This window comes from Penaeus japonicus, unplaced genomic scaffold (assembly GCF_977035675.1).
Source record: "Penaeus japonicus unplaced genomic scaffold, GWHDUDI00000001_assembly GWHDUDI00000019, whole genome shotgun sequence".
Classification (NCBI taxonomy): Eukaryota; Metazoa; Arthropoda; class Malacostraca; order Decapoda; family Penaeidae; genus Penaeus; species Penaeus japonicus.
Window position 1 is genome coordinate 519341 of NW_028234421.1, and position 11743 is coordinate 531083.

At 35.4% G+C, this 11743-nt stretch overlaps 1 protein-coding gene across 2 annotated transcripts in view; it reads right to left on the minus strand.

Annotated features, from left to right (window-relative positions):
• Positions 1 to 402: 402 nt before the first annotated feature.
• The window catches only part of LOC122262296 (ectonucleotide pyrophosphatase/phosphodiesterase family member 5), a 12840-nt gene continuing 1499 nt past the window's right edge, over positions 403 to 11743 (minus strand). Inside the window, exons 2-8 of one of the 2 annotated variants that reach the window (XM_043030288.2) lie at positions 8774 to 8945; positions 7852 to 8112; positions 7350 to 7548; positions 6469 to 6672; positions 5698 to 5949; positions 1046 to 1154; positions 403 to 578 (exon numbers count right to left, since the gene is read on the minus strand). In XM_043030288.2, the coding sequence (XP_042886222.2) occupies positions 482 to 578; positions 1046 to 1154; positions 5698 to 5949; positions 6469 to 6672; positions 7350 to 7548; positions 7852 to 8112; positions 8774 to 8945 (1294 nt within the window). In that variant the 3' untranslated portion in view covers positions 403 to 481. Of the gene's footprint in view, positions 579 to 1045; positions 1155 to 3565; positions 3607 to 5697; positions 5950 to 6468; positions 6673 to 7349; positions 7549 to 7851; positions 8113 to 8773; positions 8946 to 11743 lie in introns of those variants that run through there. The other variant, XM_086547170.1, reaches the window with a different exon arrangement.

Sequence of the window (11743 nt, forward strand, 5' to 3'; positions counted from 1 at the left end):
GCAGTTTATTATGTAACAATAAATATCTTTCATTCAGTGCACCATGCATTGATATATTAAGGCACATAGAAATAGCACTTTGCATTATCAGGAACAGTATTTACATCACAGGGGCTCAAAAAAACATCTCCACAGAAGGGAGACTTGAACACATTACCAATGACTTAGTATCAAAACCAGCCTTGTACTAAAATGCACATAAAATGAATCAAGAGCACAGAAAGAAAAATTGATAAATAAATCAATCTAAGAAAGAAGTAACACCATCTCTTAAAATCCGACTATAAGTAAATGCTAAGTTGAAAGCTATGGCGCATTTTATTTATATGTATATACTAGTATAAAAAGAAAATATGAAAAAAAAAACACCAATCCTAAAACCTACATGAATGAAAATTAATCCTTAAAAAAATAATTTGGTCACAGGACAAGAAGGTGATCTTAGGCGGGCGACGAAATCCTCTTCAGAGATCCCCCAGCCTTATAGCTCCACGGTGACGACCTCGCTCTCCAACAGACACTCCTCCTCGCTCGCATCTTCGTCTGCTAGCTTGCTGGACTCGGAACGCATCACTCTCCTGTGGGATAGGTTGCTTCCTTCGATTAAAACATCCGGTCTGGAGTTTCGATTCTCAGAAATATCTCAAAGATTCTTTCTTTAACAATTGGTCTTTCGGATTGCACTCTAATATCAATACTTTGGATTAGGGTGGGGTGGGGTGGAGGGGGGGAGGGGGGAGGTGGAGCAGATGTCATTGATTGTACATTTATTTTGTAATATACATAAGGCAAATGCTTGACAATTAGCAAGAAATAGAGGAGGAGGAGGAGGAGGAGGAGGAAGTAAAGAAGAAAAAAGAAAAAGAGAGAAAAAAATAGCAATAGATTATGAAATGAATTGAAAAAAGGAACAACGGTGAAGTGAAGGAGGAGAAAAAAATATAGAGAAAGAGAGAAAAAAATATAGATAGATAATGATTAAAAAAATATAAAAAAGGAAAAACAAATACATAATCCAATGCATACAACCAACAAGTTCCCTTACCTGTGTACATATCCATTAATCAGCGAGTCAGCCGACACAGCTCTACGGTCCCTTTTCGACAGTACACAGGCTAGGATACCGATAAGCCCAACTAAAATCACTAGGCATCCTGCAATGTTGATAATAAAATCTCATGATGACAATTATACGAAGATGAATAAAAATTAAGAAAGACAATAATAAAATCAATATCTCCTTTTATTTCCATTTAATCTTCAATAATGATAAGAGCTGTTAGGCATGATCTTAAAACTATGATTTTGTGAGAAGCATACATGAAAATTAAGCAAGTGAATTTTGAACACTAGGGTCAAATTATGGCTTAGAAGTTTCTCTCTCTAAAAAAAAAAAGGTTGACACAGGTGAACTTGATTTTGAAAGGATATATATAAACTCATATCTAAATGCCAATATACAGATTCATATATCTAAATGCCAAACATGTCAATAACCATCTTGATTATAATACATTAGGTTATTAAATAACTGATTGCTCTATCAATAATAACTCAACTCATACCATATTTTATAAACAAGCTTATTAGTACCAAATCCACGCTCATTTTTCATTAGTAACAACTACCATAATCTATCATGCATTTTTACTCTTTCCATTAAAACAAAATAAAAACATGACCTGAATAGAGACATAGACACAAAGAAAGACTAGTGAAGACAGCATGACTCAATAGTATTCAGAAAAGAAACCATTGAGAAGGTCCACGTGCTATGAATATGGAATAATCAACCACTGACACTGAACAGAATGGGGATCTCAATATATCTGTTACCACAGACATTCTTTCACTTCAAAGATAAATGATTCATTCCTTATTGTTTGATGCGTTTTGTAAACTGGGAGAATAAAACTAGGGCGGTTTGCGGTTTCATCCGACAATGGGTATTACACAATAAGAGTCACCATCTCAATATATGGTTGATCTATCAAATTCACAGTTGTTGCAGTTTGCGCTCTTTTCTGAGCTTTTTCATCTGCTACCTATCCATCTATCTCTCTCTCTGTCTATCACAGTTAACAAACTCTACCAGAATACTCCTTTCTCCCTTACACTTGTTTAACCCATTCATGACGGGGCTATTCCGGCTCTGAATGGTCGGAATGCTGGGGTTTTTGAACGCATAAGCCTAACGCCTCAGGATTCTCGGGCACACTAGCCGTGAGCGAGTGTTGTACGCCCGCTCACCCCAAGCGCCGGCCTTGACCAAATATCTCGTCGTCAGCGTCTGACCCAAAAACCAATGAACGTGATAGCAAGTCAACCGGTGTGAATGGGTTAAGGCACAAATATCTGGTTGATAGAACGAGGATGAGTTTCGAAGGGCCTTTGGAGGCTTCCACTCGAGCTATTAATGCAACTTCACAGACTTATATAAAATGGGTTGCAACCATATGCATTATTCTATAACCAGTACTTCTTTTTGTTTTTGGTTTGAACCAACAACCCAACAGCACATCTCTCACAATTACCATACATCAGAACCAAATCTAGATTAACATTTCTAATCTAAGTATTATTCACTTATTATTAGAAAAGTGAAACAAGAGGAATGGGATTCTAACTGAGCTAAAAGAAAAGGTAAATAAATAATGATAATAACAATACTAAAATATCTAATTCATCACAATTTTCAACCTGACTGAACTCATATAGGAATTGCTTCTCATATCACCTTTGCTCTGAGTTTCGAATTTGTTGACGATCTTCTACCATGCATTCTAACAACCTGTATGGATTTATTTTTTTCCCTGGCTTCTCCCTCTATGGCAGGTTCAGCAACCTTTTGAATACAGCATGCCAGTGCCATATAGATTTCTATATTTCAACCAACTCATTTATCAGCTGTGACTTTTTATCTATTGGACTTTTAGTATCATTATTGTTGTTGTCATTATTATTATTACATTTATCATCATCATTTTAATTATTATTATTATAAATTATGTTATTATCTTTATCATCATAATCCTTATTATAGTTTTCTAATATGTTTGTGTTTGGCACAGGTGCCTGGGGTTGCCAACCCTTGTTTAAGTTGTTTAACTTGGTTCACTTCTGAACTGTCATTATCATCATCTTTATCATTATCATTTTCTTTTCTTTTTTTCTTTTTTGTAAGTTCCCAAAATGACAGATTCAGTCTGATGATAAGAGAGATTGCTTTGCAAATTCCAAGTTTAATTACTATTTTTTTTTTTTTTTTTATATAACATTTACTTTTTATTCTCCATTTGTTATTATCATTTCCTATTCCACACAGAAATAGCCATAATTTGATATCATATACATTATGCCTACTTTCATCAAGCAAATTAGTATGTGCCCTTTTGTGCTACATCAATCAATCACTACAGCCTTGTGTAAAAAAAAAATCTAATAATTTGATGCATCTGTTACGTATGAAAAGGTTAAACGTCATGCATTTTCTGTGTCTCTGATTCAAATCTCCTTGTTAGTATAATACAACATATTATACAATATTCAATGACTGACCTTCTCACCAGTCTTCAAGTCTTACGATGTAAAAGGACAATCTTCATCCTGTTACATTGAGCAAAGTGAATCTAACGTTGAAATCTAACAAGGCCATTCTTTTTTAATCAATCAATGTTACCTACACCATCACCATGACGTTCTTCCCTCGTAAACGTAGGTGGCATTGGTTTTTGATAACAAAACAGAGAAGGAATTGCATGCTTGGTAAAGGTTTTTAAATTAAGACCACCGTGAATTACTATATCAGTATCTAGTGGTGAAGATATGAAGTGTATTGAGATCAACACAAAAATATCCAAAAGAAAGAAAAATTACAAGAAACTCAGAACAGAATTGTGTCTCATCATGTCTGTTCTTCTCCTTTGATACAACATACTTGAAGTCGGTTAATACTGATAAATGAAAACTATGTACAATACCATTAGCTAATTTAATAAAATCAAAGCATTTTATCAATAAAGTATTTTAAAAAGTGATTTGAAGAAATGCATAGCAAACCTTTTAGCATGTGATGTTAAAAACATTCAGCAAATATTCGAACCATCAAATAAAACACAGCATATCATTAAAAAAGAAAATACCTGGAAAACTTTATAAATAATGCAAATGGCATCTAAACACTACTTTCCTTAATTACACAAATACCTGAACAATACATGTAATAAATGCATCTAATTAAGCCTTTGATTACAAGGTTCCAAAATGATAAGCAATGAATCCAGAGGCTGTCACTGATTCAGTATCCAAAAGGGGCGAGACATGACTCATAGTCTCATTAGATATCTCCCTTAGATATCTGGACTAACAACCATACCAAGCCAGTACTCCAGCTTATAGTGGGAGTTCATTTAGGAACAATCCAGCATCTAGCACACTGACAGGATCTGACGATGGGGAAACTCTAGTTTACTGCCAGGATGTCTACATCAGCGGATGAGAGGGGTTAAAAATGTCAAAAAACGAATAAATGAAAAACAACTAAAAGACATGAATATACAAAAACTAAAATACTTTCAAACCATTCTATAAATAACTAAGTCATGCAAATATCCATGCCACAAGAATACACAAAGGGCTAACACAAACATATGACAGTGACGAAGCCAAGACAAGCAAAGGAGGAACAGCATTATAGATTCTAATTCTCCATGTGATGCCAATCCAAGGCATTCGGAGAGACTCAGTACCTTCTAGCATCAAAGTAGGTCCATCAAGAACGTGAGTGAGAATAACCCTGGCCAAAACAGACATGGTTATTGTGTGGGATTTTGCCGAACCCGATTATTATTATTAAAGTAAATAATTATATAATCTTGTAAAAAATACAAGATTTTGCTCTACTTATGAAGTGACAGGATGAAATACTTCACTTTTTTTTTACCTTTTTTGAGTCTCAGATAAAACTTTTATCTTTTTATATTCTCTCTTTATATATAATAAATAATGACATATGTGATGTCTTGTGTCAAACAAATATAACTAATATGCAATCAAATGACAAACCTTATCCATGTGAAACTATCTTATAAATCATTGAGATGACATACATCATGTCCTTTCTGCATGACAACTTGCAAGATACCTCATGTCTGCTATGCATTTGGCATGTGGTAAGAATAAATATTCTATCCTCATACTGTGCACTTGAAGATAGTGATGGTGAACAAAGTTAATCACTGATAAATGAAGGAGTAACTCAATCACTTGAGAAATTATTCTACTTGTGGTATTCAGTATAATGCAAAATGTCAAAATATCGGATACATAATTCTGAAAAGAAAATATAAAACACAACCAAAACCTGAATACAATCATTACTTAACAGACATATATGGGAGGAAGCATGTAAAAAGAGACATGCACAGAACAGCAGCAGCAACTAGACAAGGCCAAAGAGATAAAAACATTGTCTTCCTAAATCAAGAGTCTACTCAAGTCAAATAAAAATGCACCTGCACCTACTGACAAAATGGAGAATGAGAAAAAAAGAGACACTTTTTTTTATGAAATAACAACACTATCAACAAAAAAGAACAAGAAAGATATCCATCCCGTATGGAGAACCAGTCCCCCCAAAATCCCACTACTTGGCAACAAAACCAAAAGAAGTAAACTGGAAACCTAATAAAAGCTTACCTAACGCTATCAGCAGGGGCTTGGCTAATGCTGCCGCCGCTGGGTATGACAGCACAGTGCTGATGACTTCCAAAGTGCCATTGTGGGGTCCAGGCGGGAGGGAGAGCAGGTGGCACAGCAGGGGGTACACGTCGACATTGCTGAAGGAAGGTGCCTTGAAGCCCCTCTTGAATGACGGACCAGCAGCGACAAATATGGGCTCCATCTCCGAGGTGTTCGTAGGGTACCCATGGTCTCCAAAAATGTTCGTCACTGTGGGGGAGGAATGGGGGAGATTCAATGGTTAAAATCATATTTAAAAATAACAGAGCAGATCAGCCAATCAAGCCGTGTCTCAATCTCCCTAAAGGACATTCCAGATCCCATTCTAAAAAAAGGAAGGGAGGAGGAAAATATGATAAAAATGATGATCAAGCGGTAGAGGACGAGAAAGGGATAGGGGAGAAAGGGAGAGGAGAAGGAGGGGTGGAAGGAAGGAAGGAAGGAAGGATGGAAGGGAGGGAGGGAGGATGGAAGGGAGGGAGGGAGGGAGGGAGGGAGGGAGGGAGGGAGGGGGGGAGGGAGGGAGGATGGAAGGAAGGAAAGGAAGGAAGGAGAGGAAGGAAAGGAGGGAGAAAAGAAAGGAAGGGAAGAGGGGAGAGAGGAAAGAAGAACAGAAGGGAGGATGAGGATAACAAAGATGACACAGAGGACAAGCAATCAATTCTCAAAGCATGGACAACCTACAGCCCACAATCCCCAACAGCCGGAAAAAGATCAACAAAAACTCACAACCAGGCAGGCCCTTCTTCCTATAACTGTCTATCTGGCCCCTCCAGTCTTGGAAGGCATATCCCACGTCTGCCACTAGCACGATGCGACTGATGCGAGGGTTGTTGGTGTAGTGCCACTCTGGGGGGAAGTTCTTCTTCTGGTAGACGCGGTAGTTGTGGGTCTTGGCTCCATTGTCGAACTGGATGTAGAGGTCGAGGAGGTCTGGAGGCAAGGAAGGAAGTTGAGAGGAGATATAAGAAAGAGATCTCAAGATGGCTTATAAATTGAATGAAGCGGTATTCTCCGGCATAGTTCAAAGAAAGGAAATTTAGGACTTTATGAAGAAATATGCTAGGAACATACAGTAATAATAAAAATGACTAATAATGGACATAAAACAAATAAGAGATAGCTATAAATAAGAGTACAAATAGGAATAAGAATAAGGCAGAATTAAAAGATAGGAAATAAAGAGCGAGTATAAACATGAGCATATAAAGAATTAAATAAGCATAAGAAAGAAACTTGACATTACTAATGTGAATTAGAAAGAAAAAAAGAAAGAAAAGATAGAAAGAAAAAACACCAACTTGACATCATACCCTAAAACAACATAGCAAAGAATAATAGCACCCTGATCAATAACACCATCCAAGACTCATTGGGTAGCTTAAGATGTGTGTTTTCTACTATTTTCTAAATTTCCGGTCTGGAATATGAGTCTATATATATCTTAGCAAAGTGATACTAATTAGCATTTGGTATAGTAGACCATCATAACTGAAGGAATAAATAAGCTTGTAATTTCCACAAGAGGAAAAATGCAGTATATCTAGCCCTGTGAAAAAGCCTGAGGCGGAAGGGATAAACGAACAAATAAACACACAGACACACTCTACCTCCATAGGGCCAGACGTGCTTAACTGGCGATCCTCCACTGCTGTGGTACAGCTTGGGGTCGACAATCTGGTCCAGGTCTATGATGTTCTCCTCTCGCATGGCCACCATGCCATGGTCGCTCAACACGATGACGTCGGTCGTGTCGAGCAAGTTGAAGATGGTCAGCATTTTGTAGAGGTAGCCTATGTTGTCGTCGATCTGGGGAGGGAGGGAGAACAACAACCGTAATAGTAATGATAAGAATAACACAAGGAAAAAAAAGAAGAGAAATGAGAAAAAGGGGATAAGGAGAGGAACGGAAAAAAAAAAAAGTTATCAAAAGACAGTTACCACTCATAACAGGAAAAATTAGAAAATGTAGAAAAATAAAATGAAGGGATAAAGGATAAAAGGATATACAAAAAAAAAGAAGGGAGACAGATACTATACAATAAAAAAAACTCAATTTCAAAAACCATTAAATAAAATTCTAGAAATAAACAAAAACTTCCTCCAACAGACCTTCCTCAACTCCTCCACGACGTAGGAAGAGTTCGGCCCATAGGCATGGCCAGTGGTATCAGGCTCCTGCACATAGAGGAACACGAGATTGGCCGGGGCTGTCGCGTCTGTCATCCACTCCACCGCCTTGTCGATACTTCCCCTGAAGGTCGCATCTTCGTGGTAGGGGGTCGAGTAGGTAACGTTCCTACCTCGGAAGGTCTTGTTGCACCCAGGCCACATTATGCAGGCTGAGTGGCCTCCGTGCTCTTCGTTCAGGGTCTGGGAAAGGGGAAAAGGGTGTTGGTATGGATTTCATGAGTGTTTGTTTATAAGGGGAAGAATGGGGATGGTGACAGCTTGATAATCTTTACTTGGCAGGAAAGTGTGTCGCTGTCATGCTCTTTATTCATGATGGCAGACTGAGAATGAGTCTTATGCGCTTTATCTATAGAGAGGAGTGCGACTGACGGAGTATCAAATATAAAGATTGTGGATATCTTGAAATATCTTTATATGTTGAAGGGGTGAGCTGTGTTACCTATTCCTTCACAGTACCAATCTAATAATTTTTTCTAACTGTGTAAAGTGAATCTGATCGACTGGGGTTATATGACTATCACTAATAAGCCGGAAGGATAACCATAACAAAATTTTATTGTTATATAACACTTTCCGCGTGAAAAAAAAAATTCACGACCACACATTAATTCTCACACAATATACATCAGATCTTACAAAAAAACAAAAACATCAAAAGAAAGTACAAAGAATTAAATTTCCTCTTAAATATACTCATAATATACCACATCCAGTCTTAGAAAGAGCAACAACTTAAGAAAAAAATACAAAGAATTGAATTTCCTCCTAAATATACTCGTAATATACCCAAAACAAACAGGACAAAATGACGCAGATCTGAAGAACAGCGCCTCAAGCTTACCCAAACGGGAACAAGGCGAGGATTCTGGGCATAGAACTCCTCGTCGTACAGAGTCAAAGTCCTGTTCAAGTCCGGGTCGTACATGGAATTGGCCACGACGCCATGGGTCTCCTCATAAACTCCCGTCACGAGGGAAAAATGGTTGGGAAACGTCTTGGTGATGAACTGGTTTCTGGAAAGGAGGAGGACTAATCTTCATCTTTTCATCTATTTATTCTCTTTCTTTCTTTCTTTTTTTTTCTCTTTTTTTTTTTGGTGGGGGAGGGGGCATCTTACTGCATTCACACATGTGACTGATTTCACTTGTATCGGTGGTAATGCCAACCTCCTTTATTTACCGTGTCATTTATGATTAGCAATATCTTCATCATTACTATTACCAAAATCATTGCAATTAATATCATCATTATCATTCTTATCATTATCTATTTTATGAACCAATGACAATAACATTAATGATAATAATTAATAATAATAACTGTAATAATAATAATAATGATAATAATAACAATAATAATAATCATAATAATAATAATATAGTAATAACAATAACAACAACAACAACAAAAATAATAATAATAACAATAATAATAGTAATAATAATAATGATAATAATAATAATAATAATAATAAAAATTATAATAAAAATAATAACAATAGTAATAATAATAATAATAATAATAATAATAATAATAATAATAACAATAATAATAATAATAACAAAACTAAAAATAATGATAATAATATTAATAACAATAATAATAAAGATAATAATAATGAAAAAAACATACAATAATAATAACACCAAAAACAAAAGGAAAAACAATTATAATGAAAAAACAAAATAAATCAAAATAACAGCAATCGTCATCATCATCACCATAAACACAATAACAAAAAATAAATAATAATAACAAAAGGAATCACAAGAAACACACCAAGAGCAGGAATACAGGACGCAGCTATCAATCTCTATCGCAACCTTTGGTGCGGTATTTCCAGACTGGGGAGATAATTTGATAAGACGAGAGACGGGACGGACAATTTCCTTTGAGTTCTGTGGGTCTGCTTATGTTGCAAGTGTCATTTATCTTCTTATCGCGTTTATTTGTTTATTATTGTTATTATTCGTATGATTATGGTTTTTAATATTACTATCGCTGTGGCCCCATTGTCGGAATTATCACCACTGACATCATTATCCTTATTTTCCTTATTAATTTTCTTTAATTCTGTTAGTTTTTCATCAGTTGTAGTAATCTTCATAACTGAAAACTTGCCTCCACTTCCTAATCTAAATGCAATGCTTATGACAATGGCTAGGAAGACTAAAATATCTACTAGCACCTCTAGCATTTCTAGTCCCCCCCCCCCACCAAATATAATAAACTGGTAGTACCGTGTGTACCACTAAGACAGTACCCGCAGTACCATATATCCACATTATCATTCTGGACATGTACTGCAAGCTGCACCATCGAACCATCCAAAATCGGCTCCTTGATATACAAACCAATGGGATAATCTTTGAACACCAAAGTTTAAGTAAAATATAAAACAAAATAAAATAAATTAATATATAAATATATAAAAAAAATTAACTAAAAAAGTTTTTAGTCTACAAAGTATTAGTAATATTTACCAATCTATCATTAATTATCCTTATCATTATAATCATTGCATTTAATATAATCATCATTCTTATCCTTAGCTATTAGTATGAACTAATATTAATAATAATAATACAATAATAATAACAACAGTAAAAACAAATATTATCAACAATGATGATAATAATAATCATAATAATAATAATCATAATAATAATAATAAAAATAAAGATGATAATAATATCCTACTTTGCCTAATCCCCCAAAAGAAAAATAGTACAAATACATTCTTCAATATCATTTTCTTTTAATCCTTGGCTGATGCGTCTCTCCTCTCGACTTGCTTTGTCATCAACTGGATTTGTAAGAGTCATTTAACTTCTAATCTTTAGCTCCATTTTTTTTGCTTGTTTGCATGGATTTTCTGTATTTTCATTTTAGTATCAAATGCTAAAACTTGCAAATCAATTATTAGCACTGAAGGTTGCCAATATAAGAAGATGCTATACCTCTAAATGCAAATCACTGGCAAGTATTATGAATACAGATGAATTTTCACATATCTAACTTCTGGTAAGATTTAACATATCTCTACTACACATATATTTTTTTCTTCTATAACTTTTAATCATCACTTATTAATTTACTACATCACTTTTTTTTTCTCTCTTTTTTTTAACAAGTCATTTTTTTTTCCAAGACTGTCATCATTTGGATTTAATGCTTTCAAGTTGTAACAACCGACTAAAATCAGAGCTGGTCGGGTATGTCTATTACGACCAGATATAGCCCAGTGGTTCCCAACCTGTGGTCTGTGAATTATATATATATATATATATATTATATAACCAATATATATATATAATATATATATATAATATATATATATAATATAATATATATATATATATATAAATATATATTTCTTCTTTTTTAACTATTTTATGCATTTAACATTTGTGCATGAAACTGACATGTCAGGCAATCACAGTACGGTAGGACAGGAGCTTTTATACGTGCGAGATTACCAGTCGTTGCCGAACGCATACAGTCAGACCATGGTGTGCGAGCTCAGTCTGAACTCTGTGCTATTCAGTTACGTATGTCTTTCTGTTGAGATGAATCTAATAAGACGAGTTGATTGCTAGTTTAATAAAGCCAGCATGTTCAGTTGACAGACCTTTCAGTAACCTGGGGTCTGTGGGAAAACTAATTTAAATAAAAGGGGTCTTTAACCCTCTCTGGACGGGTGGCACTCTACTGTACCGCGCATTCTAGGCCCGTTCGCTGGGGACGCCATATGGCGTCGTTTATTTAACTGATTTAGGCCTATGCGTTCGAGAGCCCTGGCATTGTGACA